Consider the following 24,069-nt stretch of genomic DNA (forward strand, 5'->3'; position numbering starts at 1 on the left):
GAATTACATTTACTTGTGCACCTGTGTCTAGCTTAAATTTAAGCTCTGTGCCCTGTTTTCCTACTTGTATGTCTGCGAACGCTTGTTCTGTTGCATCAAATCGTCTGTCTGTCACGGTGTCTACATACAGTTCGTCTGACTCTTCTCCTGACTCAGAGCGCATGCTAATCTCGTGTACTGACTTTTTCTGGAAACTACCGGCCCTGCAGACTTTGGCAAAGTGGTTCCATTTTCCACACTTTGTGCACTGTTTCCCCCTAGCTACACAGTTATCCCCTTCCTTGTGAGCTCTACCCCCACAGTATCCACAGTTCTTACGTGCAGGGATTAAAGCAAAAAAGAATCTCCTGACTGAACTTTTTTTCAGGCCAAGTCATATTCTTATTTTAATCTCCACTATTTTTTTTAATAGCGTTAGCGTTTTAAGGGAGCCTACTTGTAGAGCCTACTGTCCTGACTGTGACTATATACCCTACTGTTGTGGTTGTTGTGCCAGGCAGGGAGGCTGTGTGCTGGAGAGCGTGAATGCAAGTCTTGTGGCTAGCTTCTGATTGATGGCGAGCTAGCACCCCTTTCCCATTACTTTGAACCATGAACTAAACGGCTTGTTATCATACAAACAAGGGACTAAACACGTTTAGCAAATTATGCCACAACAACAATGGACAGTCTCCTCCCCACCGTTTGTATATATTTTTTACCACCCACCCACCCCCTCCTAATGTACAGTCTCCTCCTCATCATATGTATATATTTACTGTTAGGATCTCTGGGTAACAGTACTGTATATTTGCTTATCATATATGTGACAAATGTAACAGTACTATACCTGTAAGTCAAGTATGTCCCCATGTCATAAATGTCATGATGTCATGTATGTTGTGTATGTCATAAATGTCACTATGAATTGAAAATGGGGGACCCTGATTATGTAAACAAGACAAACATCTTTCTCTGGTCTGCATCCCCTTAACAATTGTGTGTATTGCTACTGGATTTACCAGATCCAGAGTGAATGAATGAAAACTTTATTTAATACACAAGACCCTCTTCTTGGGACCAAGTAAGGTTTTGTCGATAATCCAATGTACAGTTACCCCACCCCGCCTACCCAACCACCTCCAATGTACCACCCCACCTACCCAACCTCCTCCAATGTATATACTCTCTTTTTTAGACTATTTTTGTATCACAAACAATACTGTATTTGTAAATCTGGTATGTCATAAATGTATAGATGTAGCAGTATTGTCTATCTGTATGTCATGTGTGTCATATATGTTATGATGAATTGAAAATGGGGGACCCTGATGTAAACAAGACAAAAGTTTTTCTCTGGTCTGCATCCCCTTAACAATTGTGTGTATTGAGCCGTACTCTATTGTACCCATTCTGCAATTCTGTTAATAAAATGTTCAATCAATCAATCAATATTTAACAGATTGCAGAATGGGTACAATACAGTATGGCTCAATACACACAATTGTTAAGGGGATGCAGACCAGAGAAAGACGTTTGTCTTGTTTACATCATCAGGGTCCCCCATTTTCAATTCATAGTTAACAACTCACCACTACAGCCCCCAGTAGCGCTGCCTAGCCAGTCTCTTCAAACGTCCTCTCCTCTCTAAACTTTCTTTTGTTAGGTGGTGCCGCTCATCCTTTTCATCTGAGAACCCCGCGGTGGGTTCTCTTTTTAGTGGCCGGCTTACTCCTTCCATTTAACCGACGCTATTAAGCTAACGTTAGCTAATCGGTATAGCAGCGAGTGCAAGCAGCGTGGTATAAACAAACAAATAAACAAACAAACAAACAAACAAACAAACAAACAAACTAGGTCAACAAGCAGAGTTGACTTGACGCGCGAGGCTGCAAAAAAGGCGACTCGTTAAACCAAAACACGCAGTTTTTAATTATTTTACATGACTATCTTGTTACCCTGCCATGTGGTGGACAGACTTCTCAGACCTCGCAAATGTGTAACTCGCCCAATAGACTGCAGCTGCAACCGCGGAGCGAGCCTCCGGAGCGAGCAGCGTCCTGTCTCTCAATGACTCTGCTTGGCGCGGCGCGATTTTTTTTCTTCATATTTGGCGCCTCTGATTGGCTCAATTTTGTTTAAATGTGTATGCATCTACAAATCATATTATACCAGGTAGCCAATTCCGTCAGACCGCGAATCAAATGGACGGATCTCCCCAATCAAATTGACGGAAATCCGTCTGGAGACGGAATGCTTTAATGCATGTACGTGTGTCTGTGTCGCTCGCTCTGTTCGCTCTCTCTGTCCACTCTGCTCTGGGGCGATATCTCTGTGCGCTATACTTCTGTTCATGTCTGTGTACCTCGTGCACGAGCTGCTCCTGCGCGCTGCTCGTGGCGCCAGTAAAGCTCTTTATCTGTGATTGTGCTAGCTCGTGGGCTCTAGCTATATCTACCACTTTGTCTAACGACAAGTCTGATCCAACGTTTAATAGTTTCTCTCTTACTTTTGCTGAGTGTATGCCAAACACAATGCGGTCTCTAACCATCTCATCATTGTTCACATATGCACAGTCCTTCACGAGTAGTTTCAATGCAGTGACAAATTGTTCAAATGACTCGCTAGGTTGCTGGGTTTTCTCATGGAATTTGTACCTAGCGAAAATCGTGTTCCTCCTTGGAAGTACATATGCTTCGAAATTGTCATAGTAGCTCTTCAATACCTTTGCTTCATCTGCACTGAGAGTCCATGTGTTGTGAATGTCTCTCCCTCTTTCTCCGCTCCACAGTAGCAGGTAGCTACATTTCTCGTCCTCTCCTTTCTTCTTGAGTGGGCCCGAAAACATTAGCTCTGCATGCTGCCTGAACTTCTTCCATTCTCCCGGTAAGTCCAGAGAATCCCAATTCATCCGTGGCGACGGGACTCCGTTGATATCCATGTTCATCCCGCTTCTGACACCATGTCGTATTCGATTTATATAGAATAATCTTCAGGACGAGGAGATTGCATTTAGATATTTATTCAAAGGTAAGTACTCGTTAAGCATGAGTGTAACTCCATCCACGGCTGGCAGCCAACTGACTGTCAGGACCCCTTGTCAGGTATACATAATAGGAAGGTGCGCCTGGCGCGCCTGTCGTAAATGATATATTCAAAGCATGAATATTACAGTAAATGATATATTCAAAGCATGAATATTACAAGCTCCAGGTGATAGCCTGGCTAGCTTCAGTATTGTGGATAGCTCCAGGTGATAGCCTGGCTAGCGTCAGTATTGTGGATAGTTCCAGGTGATAGCCTGGCTAGCTTCAGTATTGTGGATAGCTCCAGGTGATAGCCTGGCTAGCTTCAGTATTGTGGATAGCTCCAGGTGATAGCCTGGTTAGCTTCAGTATTGTGGATAGCTCCAGTATTGTGGATAGCTCCAGGTGATAGCCTGGCTAGCTTCAGTATTGTGGATAGCTCCAGGTGATAGCCTGGTTAGCTTCAGTATTGTGGATAGCTCCAGGATTGTTGATAGCTCCTGGTGATAGCCTGGCTAGCTTCAGTATTGTGGATAGCTCCAGGTGATAGCCTGGTTAGCTTCAGTATTGTGGATAGCTCCCCCCACTCCTACCCAACCCCCCCCCCCCCCCCCCCCACTCCAATGTACAGTCCCCCCCACCCCCCCAATCCAATGTACAGTTTCTACGTCAAATGTATATACTTTTTTTTTTTCTGGACTCTTTTAGTATCACAAACAGTACTGTATTTGTAAATCTGGTATGTCATAAATGTATAGATGTAGCAGTACTGTCTATCTGTATGTCATGTATGTCATATATGTTACGATGAATTAAAAATGGGGGACCCTGATGTAAACAAGACGAAAGTCTTTCTCTGGTCTGCATCACTTTAACAATTGTATGTATTGAGCTGTACTGTACTGTACCCATTCTGCAATCTGTTAATAAAGTTTTCAATCAATCAATCAATCAATCCAGGTGATAGCCTGGGTAGCTTCAGTATTGTGGATAGCTCCAGGTGATAGCCTGGCTAGCTTCAGTATTGTGGATAGCTCCAGGTGATAGCCTGGTTAGATCCAGTATTGTGGATAGCTCCAGGTGATAGCCTGGCTAGCTTCAGTATTGTGGATAGCTCCAGGTGATAGCCTGGTTAGATCCAGTATTGTGGATAGCTCCAGGTGATAGCCTGGCTAGCTTCAGTATTGTGGATAGCTCCAGGTGATAGCCTACTCACCGTTCTATTGAGAATGTACTTAAGCTAAAGTTTTTTTTTTTTAAATGTTTGTATTGTTTTGTTATTACTCCAATGCGTTAAGTTATGTGTTCGGACCCCAGGAAGAATAGTCTTTCACCCATGGGTGGAGTGTAGACTAATGGGGATCATATAATAAACAAATAAACAGCACCCATTTAGACACAGCCATCTTGTGAAGAACTGGCCCTTATAGGAAGCCTTAAGTGAACAGATGTGGTTCCGAACGGCAGCTTTAATGCACGTCGTCCATTTTATTGCTTTATTGGACAGACCCGGCAGAGAGGAAGGATGGGAGAAGATATGGGGAGGAGACATTCTGCAAAGGTCGCCGGGTCCGGGAGTCGAACCCGGGACGGTTGTGTTGCACTGCAGTGCGCCACCCTGGCGCCTCCTATTTCTTGATTTTAACACCGGGTCAAATGGATCCAAGACCCAGGAGCAGCCGAGGCACGAGTCATGAATGAATAACGACATAATATTCCATCTTTTATTATTCTGTATTATAAAGAGACACAACGTGGGATGTCGTTAAGAAGTCTTGTCCCCCATCAATGCAGAGGAACCGTTTGCACTCGGACATAACTAAGCAATTGCTCCATTGGTTTGTAGCGCATGACATTTGCACGATTATTTAAACCAGTGAAGACCAGGTAAACGTAACCTACACAAATCACTCAAAAATAAAAAATAAACCATCAAAATCATTGCATGGGCATTTTATGGGTATAGCTTCCATACCTTTGCCTTAATGGCACAATAGTCTTGTATAACATTAGCCCACAGAATGACACATGGAGCCCCATTGGGATTCATAGGGCATGGTGTACAACATGGATGATGGGAGATCTCCAATACTGAAAGGGACCATGAGGTCATTAAAGAGGACATATTATGGAAAATGGGCTTTGCCTGTATACATTTGAGAGGGAGGGGGGGCAGTTTGCACAAGTCCTTTACCCTTTCACTACCACACTGCAGAAGGTTAACCCTTTCACTACCACACTACAGTAGTGAAAGGGTTAACGTTCTGCCGTGTGGTAGTGAAAGGGTTAACCTTCTGTATTGTCACAGTGAAGGGGTTAACCATTTGGTAGTGTGGTAGTGAAAGGGTTAATTAATAATGTATTTAAAACGTGGTGTGCGTGCTACGCCCATATAAGAGAGTGCTGGAAAATAAAGATTTAAAATGGATATAGATTTAGGCTATAGTTTCTATTTCCATTATGTTGTTGTATAATACAATCATTGAAAAGATACACGATATGTCCCCTTTAATGTTTCAACTTGTACAGATCACCCATTATGACATCATCGGAATGAGCAACACACCATCAAATCCATCTCAAACCAACGGACCAAACACGCGCTGTATTTTGATCCACCACAATGATGCCAACTCTCATCCTGCCACATGAAAAACATCCCTGAAAACACCCACTCACGCGGGAGCATCCGCTCCACAAACCCCGCCCTCTTTTCTGGATCCTCCAATCACAATTGTTGCTTTTATTGAAGCAACAGCTGTGAACGGAGGATCAAGAAAAAGAGGGCGGGGTTTGAGATAGGTCAATACGGTTAAGTGGCCATATTCCAGACATGTCATTGGCATAATGTGTATATATATATACTCGAAAAAAGAAAGAAAAGAAAACTAACTTTTCCTAAGCCAAATAAAATGCCCAAAGAGTACATTTCTAGTTGAAACATAACTTCAACTAGAAGTTTAAATGATAAGTAGTATGCGTTTCTTGGGGGGGGGGGGGGGGGGTCAACCTAATTAAATGAAATACACAAGGCATACTGGAAAAAGAAAATCATATTTTAGAGGAGCTCGCTACAGGTGACAATTTTCATTACGTGAAAAATATACATAATTATTTTGTCTTTGTACATACATTATAAAGTTTCAGAGAGAGAGAGAGAGAGAGAGAGAGAGAGAGAGAGAGAGAGAGAGAGAGAGAGAATAAACGAGAAAGGACTCAAGGATAACGGGGCACAGATACACAAATTCTCAAACCAAATGCCATAAACATTTGGCAAAGAAAAAAAGCCAACTAAAGTTAAAGCAGCATGCATAATACCTACCTAGTATTCCACATGAAATCAAAATAATTTTTTTTGCAAAAAAATTATAATAATAATTTCATGAGAATGCTGGAGAAATATGCCCCCATATCAACCTACGGTAAATAACCCCTAAAAAAATTCACTACGGGAGTTATTGCTACACCAAATTATTACACACATTATTCTATTTATACAGCAAACCTGGTAAAATGGACCGTTTATTTCTCCAGCTGTTCTGATATTTTAAAACCGTGTTCAATGCAGGGTGGAGTTGCCAAGCATTTCTGTTAGGAGGCACTTTATAAAAAAATGATAATAAATGCATGCATGAACGATAACGGATGAGTTCCCTTTCAAACGGCAACTAAGCAGGACAAAAAAGAAAGAAAAAAAAAAAAGCATAACTGAAAAAACGTATACCCATATTCACTGTTGGAACGCAGAGAGTGAGAACCCATGGTCACGTGACACGCCAATGTGTATTACAATATGCACACACGACCACCCTTGACGTCCTTCTGAGTTTTATCATACACATGTGCTCCTTGAATTAATACGGCTCTTCAGAGGCGGCATTCTACAGCGGCATCACATTCTTACCATCCTGCCCTCCTCCGTGAGTTCCTCCGGTCAAAACGATCTAGAACGGCACTAATGCACCCAAGAGTTGATATAGGGAGGGAAAAATTAACTACAAACTCTCATAAGCCCTCCTAAAAAAAATTATCGCTTTTCATTTGGTCAAAAAAAAAAGAAAACGTCCTGCTGGATGGAAAGGAAGTTTATATATTATCCGTTTTTTTGTCTGTGCTTATATACAGGTCTTTACAATATTTTCCTGAAAAGGTGAAGCAGTTCAGACTTCAAAAAAAAAAAGAAGAAAAAAAAGATTTTTTTTAGCATCGTTCGTTTATTTTTGAGTTGGCACTTGCTTGGCGTTTTTTCTCGTCAGCCTTTTTGTTAAATGGCGGCGGTGTTCTGTTGCAGCCTGTGGAAGCCATCCTGCTCCAGCCAGAGGAGGACGAGGCGGGGGGGCCACAGCGTGGCAGAGTGAGGCCGGGGAGCGGTGCCATGCTGCTTCTCAAAGACCTGCGGACGACAGGGAGGACATTACATTAGCTCCAAAAACAACCATCCAAAATACAGAGCGGACCTCGACGTGTTTTCAAATGTAATTGTATACCCCCGTTAACAGCTGTGATGAAAATATCAGTGATGGGAATTATAATAATAATAATAAAAAACCTTATTTGTATATCACCTTTCATACAGAAACTGGGGATGTGGTAGAGATTGATGTGTGTGGGGCGTTTGTTTGGGGGACTGACTGTTCCGGGGGGGGGGTTTCACATGCCTTCGAGTGACATTGTACTTATTTTATGCCTATTCTTAAATCTGCACGTTTACATTGCACTACTTTTAAGTTTCAAGTTTCTTTAATAGTTGTCATACAGAAGTACAGAATACTTTCATACAAAATGCTTCTTACTGTTACGCTCCAGAGACTGTGCTAGACAAGATAGTATCAAATGACATAGTATAGCATGTAAATTAGAAGTAGAAAATGAGGTCAGTGTTCAGTATAGACATATGTACAATGTTCGATGAGGAATAGACGTAACTGAGTTACCATATAATATACAATACTATGCAGTGTACTACTAATGTGCAATATTATATAGTGCAAAGCAGAAATGCAGAAATGGGATGAGGTACAATTTAGGTACAATTTACAGTAAGGTGTACGAGTTGTAGTGCAATCCTTCATCAATAGATATAAAGTGTGGGGAGTGGGTGCTACAGTGTGTTTGTTTAAAGTGAGTGTGTGCTATAAAGTGTGGGGAGTGGGTGCTACAGTGTGTTTGTTTAAAGTGAGTGTGTGCGTGTGGATGTGTGTGCTATGTGCGTTTGATGGTTGTTGTTGTGTAGTGTTCATTGTTCGTTAAGCAGCCTGATGGCCTGGGGATAGAAGCTTCTTCTGAGTCTTTCTGTGCTCGCCTTGAGACTCCGGTATCGCTTGCCTGACCGCAGCAGTTCAAAGAGGCAGTTGTTCGGGTGGCTCGAGTCCTTAATAATTCTCTTAGCCTTCCCCCTGCACCGCTTGTTGTAAATGTTCTGGAGGGTGGGGAGCCCCCCTCCGATTGTGCGTTCGGCTGAACGTGTCACTCTTTGTAGTCTGCTTCGGTCTTGTGCAGTGCTATTCCCAAACCAGGAGGTGATGTTGCCAGTCAGGATGCTCTCTATTGTATACGAGTAGAAGTTCTTAAGGATCTTCTGACTGACTTGGAACTTCCTTAGGCGCCTGAGGAAGTAGAGGCGTTGTCGTGCCTTCTTCACAACACTGTCAATGTGTGTGGTCCATGTCAAGTCCTCGGATATGTAGGCTCCGAGGTACTTAAAGCTGTTGACTCTCTCAACCGGTGCCCCGTCGATGCTGAGGGGGCTGTAGTCCTTGACCCCCGACCTCCTGAAGTCCACAATCATCTCCTTTGTTTTGCTGACGTTCAGGGAGAGGCTGTTTTCCTGGCACCATCCCGCCAGGACCTTGACCTCTTCCAGGTAGGCCCTCTCGTCGTTGGCAGAGATCAGGCCCACCACCACTGTGTCGTCGGCAAATTTGATGATTGTGTTGCTACTCCGCTGAGCCACACAGTCGTGTGTGTACAGGGAGTAGAGGAGGGGACTCAGAACACAGCCCTGGGGGGCCCCTATGTTGAGGGTGATGGATGAGGAGGTGCAGTTGCCTGCTCTCACCACCTGGGGTCTGCCCGTCAGGAAGTCCAAGACCCACTGGCAGAGGTCATAGTTCAAGCCCAGGTCCCTGATATTGCCCAGGTCCCTTTTATTGTCTTTTATACACATTCTTATGTCTGCAATTTATGCATTGTTTTTTTATTCCGTCAATTGTGTGCTGATTTTATGCCTATGTTCATTTTATACTAATTGCTGTGGGGCACCCTGGACTGCGGTCCATGTGTGAATTTAATGTTTTACTATATATATAGTTATTAATATTTATTATGTTATATTGTAGAAATGTGTGCATTGAAATGTCTGTAAAGTCTCGACGACATTGAAAATGAGGGTGACCTCGATTGTCTTTGAGAATAAATAAAGGTTTGAATGAATGAATAGTAAAATATGAGTGTGATATGAAGTGTCCACCAATGAAATGAATGAATGAAAACCTATAGGCCTATATTAAAGTGATAAGATGTCCCCAATGTTCAGGGACGGTCCCTGAGTTAAGTAATCTGTCCTCAACCATATCCTGTCCCCAAAATCATCCCAGATTCATTCTTACAGTAAAAAAACAACAACACTTATATCCTTATTATATCCCACTTAGCGTTATAGAAGGCAGAAAGGGAAATGAGATTTTAAATTAATCACGCTTGTTGCAATGTCGGATTAAAAAGAAACTCAGTATGTTGCACTTCAATTGAGAGAGTGCGAGTCAAGTGAATGATACAATGTTGCAGTTTTTGGAATAAAAACAATGGCTCCTGGCACCAAGTATGACTCAGTTCCCTTTGTTCGTACCAAAGAGCCTTTCAAAAGAATTGGATGGTTTACGAACATCACATCACTAGGAAGGAGGACGAGGACCGATGATGGTGAAGTGGGCCTCGGTTGTTTAGCAGCTTGAGATTTGGCTCTGCGTCTCGCAGAAGGAGTCAGAAGTGCAAAGACTCACCCCCGCCCCGACACACCACAAAGCGCCTGGGCCGGTCCTTTATACCGGCAGCCATCAGGCTCTACAACAAAGGGCTCGGACGGCCGGCCCTGCTGCCAGAACCATCACCGTCAGAACTCGGGACTTGAGAACTAGAGACTCATATCACTGGACTCATATCACTGGACTATCTTGTATTTGTACTCTTTTATATTATATTTGTATTTTATATTGTATCTATATTGTATCTATAGTGTACAGATACTGGACTGTGAAGCTCTGTATCCCCCCCCCTGTACCCCCCCCCCCCCATGCTGCTTTGACACCCGAATTTCCCCCAAGGGGATTAATAAAGGATCATCTTATCTTAGAACACGTACCCTGAATAAGTGAAGCCAGAGCCTTGCAGAGATATCACTCGAAGGCCGTCTCTTGACTCTTCCGTACACATCGTGCAACCTTCCTCTTGAACTCTCCATGTCTGTCTTCCCTCCACTCTTTCTGCGGAAGGTTAAATAGAGAATGAGAAAATGGGCATAATGGAAATTCAAAATGACACAAAAAAAATAAAAAGGTGAAAAGATCATTCTTCGAAAAAAATAATTATTTTCAACAAAAGGGCATATATTAGGATCCTTGGCTATTCCAGCCCGATCTTTCTTAAAATATGTAAATAAAGTACGTATATCAACCACAGGAAAAAGGTACATAATGTATGTTGTGTTATAGCCATAATTAATATATTTACATATTGTATAAGTAATATATTTACATATTGTATAAGTAATATATTTACATACTGTATAAGTAATATATTTACATATTGTATAAGTAATATATTTACGTTTAGTATAGAGAAGTCTCACACGCAGCAAAACTATGATGATGGTTCATATTAACCCTTTCACTGCCGCACTACCAAACGGTTAACCCTTTCACTGTGACAATACACAGAATGTAACTGAGGGGTACAATTCCCTGACTGTATTAATAAGTATGGTATCATTAAACCACTACCGTCTTATGTACATTACTACTGGCCATACAGTACACGAGTATATGATGAGAACACCTCCACAATGATACGGTTTCCACACAAATCTGAGTTTAAGTATATTTATTAGCAGCAAGAATACATAATATACTTTACTTTCAATGCGCTTATAAGGCAAAGGAATGTGCGTAGGCAAATCAATAACGAATGTCCATTCTCATATTACGCAGGAGATAATAATACAACCTGATTATTAGGAATTATATCTATGGTACTCTGGGGAAGCAGCAGGATATACTGGTAGGGGGTTCCCACCGGTTGTAAGCCAGCAGGGGGAGGAAATGTTCGAATGCAAAGTCTGGATCCACGGGGACTCAATAAGCTCCTGCTATGGGAGGCGGTATATTACTCCCTGATCGGCAGACGAAAGCAGCAGCTGTAATCCCAGTATGCGTGCAGCACAGGTGAAAGCCGGCCAGCCTCTCCTTGAGACGGGCTCGAGTGATGTTCCTCACGTCACGGGTAAATCCCACAGTAGTGGGGTGTAGACGATTCTTCTCCGCTCCAACAGCCTGGTCCAAAGCAATAATAATAATAATCCAGCCGGAAAGGGGCTCTGCATTCAACGGTGTAGATTCTCCGGTGCGCGGTACTTCACATTAACTAGGTTGAACTTGACGTTATTCAACTAAGCTCTGACACTTTACTATCCTATTCGCACGCGGCCATAAGTGCTCTATTTAGACGCACGGTTGCTCACTTCACTTGGTCTTTGACTCGTGATGAAGGCTTTACTAGTAAGGAGCGAACGATACGTTGAACAAACGTATTAGGATAAGACAAGACTCTATTTTGGGGCAAAACGGGCCCACTTCACCGCACGTCGTATCGTGGGTGAGGCTTCACTTGGGTAACTCGAACTACTTCTGTATTCACCTGCGCCATATTTATATGTTAGGCGAATAAACTAGTACCAGCCTTATTCCTGTCTCGTAGTCTTGGGCAGAACCGGGCATGTTGAGACAAGCCTTGACGGTGGCTTTGAACTCGACTCTGGGGGTATGGCAATGGCGCTGGTGGAACGCTATCCAATAAGAGAACGAAATATTATGGTCTGTACTAGGTTAAAGGGATATTCCGTGTATATGTACAAAGAATACACAAGGGATATCAGACGATATACAAATATTATGCAATATATATCAATCAATAAATACATATATTCGGTTTAATCTGACCCTTTGTAACACAGAAGGTTAACACTTTCACTGCCACACTACAGAAGGTTAACCCTTTACTATCACACTACCGACGGTTATGAAATAGGGCAGCTCAAGACTACCGTGACACACTTTTGTGATCGCCTGGCCCCAACTCTAACCTTTACCACACAGGGTGGGGGGCTGGGACTAGTGGTGAGTACACTCACCCCCCACCACCCACAAGCATTGTTAGTTTGACTCCCGATTGCGCCAAAAAAAAAAAAAAAAAAAAATGAATATATATATATATATATATATATATATATATAACATAAATTATGTACCTTTTTTCCCTGTGGTCGATTTAAAATGTGTAACTTTATTTACGTTTTCTGACGAGACAGTTCTCAGGAAAAAAGAAAGAAAAGAAAACCTTTCTATGTAGAATCAAGAGGTTTATTTGTCACATACTGTACATACCAGGGCATACAGTGAAACATACATACCAGGGCATACAGTGAAACATACATACCAGGGCATACAGTGAAACATACATACCGGCATAGTGAAACATACATACCAGGGCATAGAGTGAAATGCTTGTCACATACATACCAGGGCATACAGTGAAATGCGGGTGGTCATGCCCGCATCGATTGTGCAACAATACAATAATTAAATACATAGAAAAAAAATTATAGGTAAGTAAACATAAACAATTTAAATAAAAATAGGTAAGACACAAGATGTGCATGATAAAAAAAATACATGCTAAGTTCCTGAGAAACTGGTTCCTATGTACACTACTACAATTTTAACTCCGTCATTTTTATACTTAATGTATCTAAACTATACTATACAATACCTCCTTCCTTTAAAGTAACTTTTCCATTATTTAAGGTGACATTATGTTTAAAGTGTAGCTTTAAATGTAGCTCCCTTTAGGCGGCTGAGTGGCGCAGTGGGCAAGGCGCTCGCCACTAACGCAGGAGATGCTGGTATCGAGCCCAGCTCTTGGCATTGCTACCGGCTTGGCCGGCCGTCATACTAACACAATTGGCAGTGTTAGAGGGTGGGAAAGCCGGTGGGTGGGGATTGGACGTTGTGGACAGCGACTCCTACAGGTCGGTTGGGTGACGCCGGAAGCAGGAAGTAGCGGGGGCAGCGTGAGCCTCGCCACTGAGAGTTCGAGCTGCTGCGGTGAAAAGATGAGACAGGCTGCCTCCTCGTGTACCGGAGGGACGACAGGGAGGACATTACATTAGCTCCAAAAACAACCATCCAAAATACAGAGCGGACCTCGACGTGTTTTCAAATGTAATTGTATACCCCCGTTAACAGCTGTGATGAAAATATCAGTGATGGGAATTATAATAATAATAATAATAAAAAACCTTATTACAGCCGACCAGTGGGAGGCATAGTCTAGCAACGTTCAAGACAGGGGAGGGAAGAATTGGAAATACGAAATTGGGATGGGAGAAAAATAGAAAAATGGGGAGAAAAAGTGAAAAAAATAAGTAGCTCCCGTTACGAAGCGAACTTACCGCGGCGTCCACGTTGGCTGGCGAGTCTCCGTTGGGGTCCGCCAGCATAGAGATCACACTGATCATAATGGTCTCCACCGTGTGGATGGGCAGCCAGCGCTCCTCCGGCTTCTCGTAGCCGTACTTGTCCTCCCCGGGCTCGTGCAGGATAGAGATACACACGTCTCCGTTCTTGTGAACTAGGAGGGAGGGAGAAAGAAAAGAGAACATAGGTTACGTGGAAAAGGTTTCATGTAGTAAACATCATGTAGTAAACATCATGTAGTAAACATCAGATTTAGAAATAGTAGCGTGTCCAGGCAAGAAACGCCAACGATTATAGTAGAATACACGTTGCGCCACAAGGGCCAGACTAATGTGTTAAGCCTTGTGCGAACCCTGAATACAGTGCTTTGAAAGAAATAGTCTACATATTGTCTATATACTGTATCTCTCTCCATGTCTGTCTGTCTGTCTGTCTGTCTGTCTGTCTGTCTGTCTGTCTGTCTGTCTGTCTGTCTGTCTGTCTGTCTGTCTGTCTGTCTGTCTGTCTGTCTGTCTGTCTGTCTCTCTCTGTCTCTCTACTACTTATGAGAGATAAACCCTTTTAGATTTTCCACACAGGATAAAAGCAAATGTCGTACTTACCATTGGGGTGCCATATATCTGTGATGAATTTCATTTTAGGCGGCCTGAGAGGGTAGTCTTTGGGAAACGTGAGATGTGCTTTAAACACTCCGCCTTCACTGTTGACAGAAAAGCAAGAGAACAATGTTGAGATTACCATCAGTTTACTGACATCTCACTTCTAGGTCAGTGCTGGACAAAGACATTTATTTTCTCCGCTGGTAGGGTTACAAATTGTCAGGGATATTCCCAAGGTGGAAACTTTTCCATGGGACAATAACAGGAATATATGTGAATTGTTGGGATAATATTGGAATTAATGGGAATAAAATGGAAATACGGTATAGGGGGTTTGCACAGGCTTGTATATACCATATGCAGATAGAAACATAAACCTTCTACCTCATCATAAGCAGACATCATCGCAAACCCTCCTAATAGAAATGTTCTGGTGTAAAAGCTACAATTTAGTTACGAGTTGAAATTATTCAATTACATATAATTAAATGGAAATGGAGCTTTACATTGATTGTATTATATATAGTATTGGAGTGCTCTCTACACATGAATTGGAGAATGCACTGGTCACTGGTAAATTACCGACAACACAGAATGGTTCAGTTGGTCAGAATACCTTTTTCCCCACTTACACCAGAACTACGCCGTCATCATCCAGTGGATCAGAGTCCTTAGTTACCATGGCAACCACTCACTGCACGATTCCCCAGCCTTTTGGCAGAGGTCGTTATTAATTCAAAACATCATTTAAAAGTCACATTTCACCAGGGGGCTGGATATCGAACTTCCATACTTTTATGGCACCACCAACCGAATTTCTTTGATACCATCATCGACTATTGAAAAAATGCCTCATCATAATCTGTACCAAATTTCAGTACCTAAGGAGTAAATCTCATCAGGCTCAGTGAGCCAATAAGCATGCAGCATGCTTGTACCAACATCAAACAATGCTGGTAGGGCGGCTGGGTAGCGCAGCGGACTAAGGTGCCTGCCTACCACCGCAGAGACACTGGTATCGAATCCTGCTGTCAGCGGTACCTCCGGCTTGGTCGGTCGTCCATACTGACACAATTGGCAGTGTTAGCGGGTGGGAAGCCGGTGGGGTGTGTATCCTGGTTGTTGTAAACAGCGACAACATATCGCCTTATTGTTTGTATTACCCTCCAAAAGAGGTTCACTATGATAAGCTTAGATTTATTTAATTGGGCGAAGATTTCCTTTGATGTACTGGAAGGTTTGCGACCCTTTGCAAACCTAAATTCGGCATACTGTATGAAAGGACGTTGTAGACTTACTACTAGGGATGCATCGATCCGATATTGATATCGGCCCCGATATCACTAAAATAGCTGGGTCGGGTATCGGTAAAAAATATATATACCGGTATATATCGGAATTTTCTTGATTTTTTTTTAATATATATATATATAATAAGAAATAAAATAAGAAATAACAATTCAGTACATTTATATCTATGTGTTACTTTGTTACATTTAGTATCACTAAGTTAGGAAAGTAATGTTTTAAGTCAAGCCTGATGTTGCCTTGCACAAAATAATGATCCCAGTCTCTTCCACACAGTGACAGTGAGGCATACAGTTTATTAATTGAACAATGGGTATTCACATTTACATTTATACTTTTAGCTGACTCTTTTATCCAAAGCGACTTTGGCATAAACTTTCATTTTTACGCTGATGACACCCAATTATATATACCTATTAAGCCAAATGATTCCTCCCAACTACAAAACCTTGAGGCCTGCTTGCTTGCAGTCAAAAAATGGATGTCGCAAAACTTTCTACTCCTTAATGCAGATAAAACTGAGATGTTAATTGTTGGCCCCCCAAACCACAGAGGCCTGTTTCAGGACATCTCCCTCAACTTTGATACCTGTCATGTATCCCAGAGCTCCACCATAAAAAACCTCTGAGTCATTTTTGATTCCTCCCTCTCATTTAATGCACATATAAAAAATGTCACCAAAATTGCATTCTTCCATCTTCGTAATATCGCAAAAATTCGCCCCATTTTAACTCTGGCTGATGCTGAAACCCTGATTCATGCTTTTGTCTCATCACGTCTGGACTACTGTAATGCACTTTTTTCAGGCCTACCTAATTCAAGCATCAAAAATCTTCAACTCGTGCAAAATGCGGCTGCACGGATACTAACTAGAACTAGAAAATTTGATCACATCACACCGCCCTACACTGGCTTCCTATCCAAGCCGATCTGACTTTAAAGTGCTACTCCTCACCTACAAAATTTTAAATGGGCTTGCACCGCTCTATCTATCCGATCTCATCTCCCGATACTCGCCCGCTCGTGCTCTGCGCTCACAAAATGCGGGGCTTCTATCGATCCCTAGGGTTAAAAAGAAATCCGCCGGCCACAGAGCCTTTGTCTACCGCGCTCCCTACCTGTGGAACAAATTACCTGCCGTCATCAGGTGCGCCTGCTCTGTCGAAGCTTTTAAATCCCTGCTTAAGACTCATCTTTTCTCTCTCTCTCCTTCAACCTACCCTGATCTCACCTGGTCGGGGACTGACCTTTAGATTAATCTGTCTAGTTTAGTTAGGGTACAGGGTACTACATGGTACCACTGGGTAGTTTACTACAGGGTAGTTTAGTTAGGGTACAGGGTGCTGCATGGTACTACAGGGTACTGCATGGTACTACATGGCACTACATGGCTCTACATGGTACTACATGGCACTACAGGGTACTACATGGTACTACAGGGCACTACGGGGTACTACAGGGTACTACAGGGTACTACGGGGTACTACATGGCACTACAGGGTACGACATGTCTGCTCTTTTGCAGCACCACAAACATGGGAACTCTAACTTCCCCCCCCCCCCTCCCCCCTTCCCTCCCCCATCTCTCTGAGTGCCCGTCTCCTGGCGCTGACTAAGGTGATGGATGCATCGGGGTCTTGGCCAAGATTGTAGTGACTGCTCTACATGCACCTCCGAGGCCTTGGATCAGTTATTTACCGTCGTCTGTCCGTGGTCCTGTCAACTGATTAACAGTATTAACAGACTGTTAACAGATTAACAGTCAACGCGGTTTCATTGCTGGGTTAAGTACTTCTATTCTATTCACATAATATGCTTACTTCATATATCTACTCCATTCACATATATGCTTACCACTTGTATCTATTGCTATGTCCGCCCACTACAATCACATGAGCTGTCTAACGCCTGTCCCGTCTCCCTGTCCCCCTATGACTTGCTGTCCTGGAGTGCTGACCGGAGTGTCGGACATCCCGTGATGAAGGCCGGGAGGTTGCGACCCCCTCTGCGTGCCCCCCTGTCTCCGGAGGTCTCGTAGTGGTGACCGGAGTGCCGGACGTCCCGCGATGATGCCGGGAGTTCGCGACCCTCTCTGCGCCGCCCCCTATCTCCCCGTCTCCGGCTGTCCCTGAGCAATGACCGGAGTGTTGAATGTCCCGTGACTAAGACGGGGAGGACGTGACCCTCTTTGCGCCGCCCCTGTGCCTCAAATAGATCCGCTATCAGCTCTATCTTTAATCTTTCAAAATGTTCAGTTGCTATCGCTATTAGCTTTATCTTTAATCTTTCAAAATGTTCAGTTGCTATTGCATGCACTCATCTGTGTTTCACTACACACATGAGTGCATGCTTACCAACTGTCCATCTGCAACACTACTATCACCAACATCTAAGGGAGATCCCCCCTTGAATGGCCCTTCTAAGGTTTCTCTCCTCCACACTGCCTGTGGAGCTTTTTCCCCTATTGTTAGGTTTTAGTGAGTTTTTCCTTAGCTTCGCGTGGGGTATATATTTTTTTTGCATTCATCTAAAAATGTTTGGACCTTATGGTGTTCTTGTTCTGTTCTTGACTTATTGTTATGTTTTCTTCTTGACTTGTTTAAAGAAGACCTGTACGGCCCATGGGGACATTAACGTGTGTTGTCGGGCCTTATAAATAAATTTGATTTGACTTACAAGTTCTGTACGACAAGTCATCAGGAAGGGCACAACTCTATCAGCTGAGTAACAATGTTCATCAAAGTGTTGAGTACTACAGTGTAGGTTAGTATATTAGGACAAGTACATGACAGTAAGGTTAGTTAGGGTTAGATTATTTTAATAAAAAAAAATGTATAGGGCGGCTATGTGGTGCAGTGGGCAAGGCGCTCACCACGAATACTGGAGACGCTGGGTTCGCCTGTTCGAGCCCAGCGCTCCACATTGCTTTCAGTTTAGCTGGTCGTCCGTACTAATACACATTGGCAGTATTAGGGGGTGAGAAACTGATGGGTGGGGATCGGGAGTCCTACAGGTCGGTTGGTGCGCCTGCGCAGTAGAATCAGGAAGCGATGGGGGCGGCGCCCCTCCAAAGCGCAGACCCCTGACGCTGAAAGATCACGCCACGCAGGTGAAAAGATGCGACTGCTGTTACCTCGAGTATCGGAGGGGACTCGTGCTATGTATGACTTAGTCCACATTGCAGCCGGCTTGTGGGAGGCAAGAAACAGCGTTCGAGACAGGGGAGGGTGGAATTGGATGATACGAAATTGGGATGGGAGAAAAATAGAAAAACATGGGAGAAAAAGTGGATAAAAAAAAATAAAAAAAAATTAATTTCAGATAATGTTATCGGATCGGTACTCGGTATCGGCTGATACCCAAAGCCAGGTATCGGTATCGGGACTGAAAAAGTCGGATCGGTGCATCGGAGGGCTGGGCGATTAATCGATGTTCGATTAATTCGAATGAATGATCTAGGACGAATTAAAAGAAAATAAGATTTTCAAAAAAGAAAAGAAACATTTATATATATATATTTTTTTTTACTTATTCCGGGCCAACAGCGCCCTCTGCTGATGGCCCTTCCGTGCCAACGCTATATCCAATGGAGAATAGGACTTATTTGCGAGTACTTAAAACATATAAAATATAATAGCAATAGATCTAAATAACAGTGATCGTCAATGAGTTTCTTCCAGTCAACATGCACGAAACAGATCATTTTTTCATACATTTCCATTTTATGCCGTGATGTAGGGGTGGACGGTATAAACGGTATTAATTTGCTCTACGGTATGGATTTTGACTATACCGTGTAACCGGTAGAGCAGCTCTAAAATAGCAATGACGTCATGTAACCACAGCGCGACTATTTCAATCGCATTTGCCCCTAAAAATAGATAGAATTAGTCATAGATAATAGATATGTGCAAACTGGAAAAAGTTATTTAGGAGGCTTCGCGCAGTGGGCGTGTCAACACGCAATTGTCATTTCATAATAAACGCATATCACCGTGGCGCACAGCAAGTTTCAATTTCAGTTCCTGGCATTTTTAACCAGTGGAGAAAGGTAAGATATTTCCCTATCGTTTTTCTTATATGAATTATTCTACGTTAATAAAACATACCTGGTGATCAACTACAGTTTGCTGTAAACATTACGATATGTGTGTAGTGTTATGATAACGACGGCAGCAGCGGGAACCGGGAGGACGGCTGCAGCAGTGGATTTGCGAATAGCATGCAGCTGCAGAGCCGCAGAGCCAGGGGCTCTTTCAGGTCTGGTCACAGGCCCGTCAAACAGCGCCCCCCCACCCAACGGTTGAATTGCCAATGGCTGAAATGAATGACCTGAAAGAGCCCCTGGCTCTGCGGCTCTGCAGCTACATATGCTTCTAGCAAAATCCAGCCCCGCTGTTTGCAATGGGAGCAGGAGTCTCGACTCGGGACTTATTTTATTTGGAATATAATGACTATACGCAAAAGTAGCCTAGTTTTAAGTTAAAATATTATAAATCGACATGCCTTGAGGATGTCATTCTTTATATAGCCTGCCTATCAGGCAAAAAAAATTATTCGAACAGAAACACTGATACCGTGATATATACCGTTACCGTCTATGCTTCAAATTATACCGTGATATAAATTTTAGACCATACCGCCCCCCAGCCCTAGTGCATCCCTACTTACTACAGCGTGTCTGGAGGGCCAGCCCTAGTGCATCCCTACTTACTACAGCGTGTCTGGAGGGCCGATGATTAACCAGCCCTAGTGCATCCCTACTTACTACAGCGTGTCTGGAGGGCCGATGATTAACCAGCCCTAGTGCATCCCTACTTACTACAGCGTGTCTGGAGGGCCGATGATTAACCAGCCCTAGTGCATCCCTACTTACTACAGCGTGTCTGGAGGGCCGATGATTAACCAGCCCTAGTGCATCCCTACTTACTACAGCGTGTCTGGAGGGCCGATGATTAACCAGCCCTAGTGCATCCCTACTTACTACAGCGTGTCTGGAGGGCCGATGATTAACCAGCCCTAGTGCATCCCTACTTACTACAGCGTGTCTGGAGGGCCGATGATTAAGACTTCCCATCTGTAGAGGTCATTATCATCTATCAAGCCTGCCGAGAAGCCCTCCACAGGCTTCTTGTTCAGCTCTGGAGAGAAAAAAGAGAAAGAGAGAGAGAAAACATGACTATGAGTCAAATTACCGTTAAACCAAATAAGTACCTATGTTAACTAATGATAATGCAATGACATGAAGCCTAACCTATAGGTAACACAGACAGCATGATGTCAAATTAAGCCTTCCTTCTATTAACACGTAGGCTATGGAAGAGAATGAATCTGTGTGGGATAGGGCTGCACGATTCTTACTCAAATGTGAATCACGGTTTTTCTCTCCAAGAATTGAGATCACGATTCTCACACGATTCTTGTTTTTTCAATAAAATCATTTATTGCACTCTTTCTTAACACATTGGGCACCAGCCATTAATCTGGTCCTTGTGGCTAACGTGCCACGTTTCCATAACATATTTTCACTGTGAATCGTGCCCATCATGCCCATGCACACAAGTCATGGCAATTTGTGAGCCTCTAGCGGCTCAGGGCTACATTTTTCACTGAACATATAATATATGCCGTTCGAAAGATCTATTTGTTGCCGTTCGAACGCCGCCTCACTACCAAATCCGTGCCTCGGTTCTCGAGTTACATGACGATATGTCAAGCGAGCGTCTTTTTACGCATCGCGCGTCAGATGACCACCCCGGACTCCAGATGCATTAGTAACTTCAGATCAGAAAGAATGTTATCTTGGGGGTCAGGTGGCGTAGCGGAGATTGCGTTTGTCACCAACCCCGGAGACGCTGGATTCGCCTGTTCGAATCCAGCTCACAGCTCCGGCGTTGTCACCAGCTTGGCTGGCCGTTCACACTAATACAATTGGCTGTATTAGAGGGTGAGAGAAGCTGGCGGGGTGGGTCCGGGTCGTTGTAAACAGCGACTCCTACAGTTCGGTCGGGGCGCCTGCTAAGCGCGGATAGGATCTAAGGGCGGTAGTGTGATCCTTCCACACGTTACACGCTCTCAGTGAGAGTCCGCGCTGCCAGGTGAAAAGAAGCGGTTGATTGACTAGACGTTAGGGGTGGGAATCACCAGTTTCATCACGATACGATACGATATCGATTCTTTGGACAACGATACGATATTTTCCGATATCACAAAGTCTGCCACGATACGATTCGATTCAGGTGCCTGCGATCGATATGAGACGATATTATATGCCCATTTAACACAATCAGTAACATTTAAATCAACAACAAAAAAAGGCAATGGAAATATCATTTGACATTTTTATTTTTGATCTCTTCCAGACATTTAAATGAAAAACAATCTATTGTTTTTAATACAAATAGACCTCCTGTTCACTGTTTTTGGTTCGTTTTAAAAATTTTTCGATATTAATATCCTATCACAGCGCTGTATTTTGGCTGGAAAAGGCATATTGGGAGACAGAAGGTGCAGTACCGGCCAGATCCTGTTAGTGGGGCTATCTCGAGAATGCAGTAACCCCCCCTCCTTCCCAGTCCCTAGTGGACCTCTGCTGTTCTCTCTATCAGCTTAGCTTAGTTAGCTCACGCTAACGCAACGTTAATTTCGGTATTTAACGCGACGTGGGCATAAAGGAATGGCGAGGATGGAAAGCATGTTAGATGCATTTGACCCCTTGTGGGGAAAAAAACAACAGGCACTTATTTCGGGCAAAATAGGCGGACTCTGAAGCAATGCTGTCTAACGTCTACACATGCTGAGCTGCGCTGATCTACTGCTGTTGTTGCAGCCGGGCGGATATGCTCACAAGGGGATTTTCAAAATAAGAGTATCGCAATATGAATCGATCTTTTTACGTTGCATCGATCCTATTTGATAATTGATAATAGATCGATATATCGATCTGGATCGATGTATCGTCCCACCCCTACTAGACGTGTGACGGAGGAAGCACGTGGTAGCCTCCACTCTCCCAGACCGACTGTGGGGGGTAAGTGCGCAGCGACCAGGAAGGGGATTGGGAATTGGCATAACGACTAACATTGGGATGGGAGAAAATCGGAGGAAAAAGGAGGGGGAAAAAGATCAATAAAAAAAAAAAAAAGGAAAGAATGTTATCTTTCAAAAGAGACCAGGCTCATGCATGTGCTATAAGTATAAAGCTAAGCTTTGCAAAAAAAGTATGCAGTCCTCAAGTTCGAGTAAAAAAGAAATTGCCACTGTTCTGGGTGCCTGTTAAGAGGCTAATGATAGTTGAATATTAAATGTGATAGCCGAAATAGCTGCTCTAATGTTTGGTAGCAAATGCTGGCATTAATGCTTGCAAACAGCAAAAGAGGATGCTAGACACTGCATTGTGGGATAGATGGCCAATTTCCCCCAGATCGTTGGGAATCTTGCGATTTGATTTTTAAAATCGATTCCCTCGAGTCATCACTATTATCTAGCAGTGTTTCCCATACAGAGGTTTATTTGTGGGCGGCCCATCACAATACCAGACAGACCCACCACAAGAAAAGCTGACACAATAACATATTAACAATGCTTCTTGTGTGATATAGCCTAGTCGCTTCTACTGCTGACTATGTGTATCTAATGCACCCGGGCCAGACCCATTGACCTATGTCAAACAAACTCCGCCCTCTTTTCTTGATCCTCCAATCACAACGGTTGCTTGCCTCGGACAAAGAGGGCGGAGTTGGAGACAGGTGAAATAACCTGAGAACCAGAGTAGGCAACACTGTCTAGAATGAATGTTGATTATCTAGTGTTCCCCCCACCCCCTACACTAGATAGTTAAGATAAATGTCCTACCCTGGTGATAATTTTAGCCATCAATCTGTATAGTGTATAATATAGTTGGTGTCTAGTGTATAGTTGGCATCTAGTTGGTGTCTAGTGTCTAGTTGGTGTCTAGTTGGTGTCTAGTGTCTAGTTGGTGTCTAGTGTCTAGTTGGTGTCTAGTTGGTGTCTAGTGTCTAGTTGGTGTCTAGTGTCTAGTTGGTGTCTAGTGTCTAGTTGGTGTCTAGTTGGTGTCTAGTTGGTGTCTAGTTGGTGTCTAGTGTCTAGTTGGTGTCTAGTTGGTGTCTAGTGTCTAGTTGGTGTCTAGTTGGTGTCTAGTGTCTAGTTGGTGTCTAGTTGGTGTCTAGTTGGTGTCTAGTGTCTAGTTGGTGTCTAGTTGGTGTCTAGTGTCTAGTTGGTGTCTAGTTGGTGTCTAGTTGGTGTCTAGTGTCTAGTTGGTGTCTAGTTGGTGTCTAGTTGGTGTCTAGTGTCTAGTTGGTGTCTAGTTGGTGTCTAGTTGGTGTCTAGTTGGTGTCTAGTGTCTAGTTGGTGTCTAGTGTCTAGTTGGTGTCTAGTGTCTAGTTGGTG

General features: G+C 43.3%; 1 protein-coding gene across 1 annotated transcript in view; it reads right to left on the reverse strand.

Moving 5' to 3' along the window:
• Window positions 1-4,715: 4,715 nt before the first annotated feature.
• ube2g1a (ubiquitin-conjugating enzyme E2G 1a) overlaps window positions 4,716-24,069 on the reverse strand; it is a 28,687-nt gene continuing 9,333 nt past the window's right edge. Inside the window, exons 2-6 of the mRNA XM_084320175.1 lie at window positions 20,699-20,801; window positions 14,356-14,453; window positions 13,729-13,907; window positions 10,366-10,486; window positions 4,716-7,398 (exon numbers count right to left, since the gene is read on the reverse strand). Of these exons, the coding sequence (XP_084176301.1) occupies window positions 10,400-10,486; window positions 13,729-13,907; window positions 14,356-14,453; window positions 20,699-20,801 (467 nt within the window). The 3' untranslated portion in view covers window positions 4,716-7,398; window positions 10,366-10,399. The remainder of the gene's footprint in view (window positions 7,399-10,365; window positions 10,487-13,728; window positions 13,908-14,355; window positions 14,454-20,698; window positions 20,802-24,069) is intronic.

This window comes from Notolepis coatsorum (genome assembly GCF_963971535.1).
Source record: "Notolepis coatsorum genome assembly, chromosome: 8".
In the NCBI taxonomy this organism is placed as follows: Eukaryota; Metazoa; Chordata; class Actinopteri; order Aulopiformes; family Paralepididae; genus Notolepis; species Notolepis coatsorum.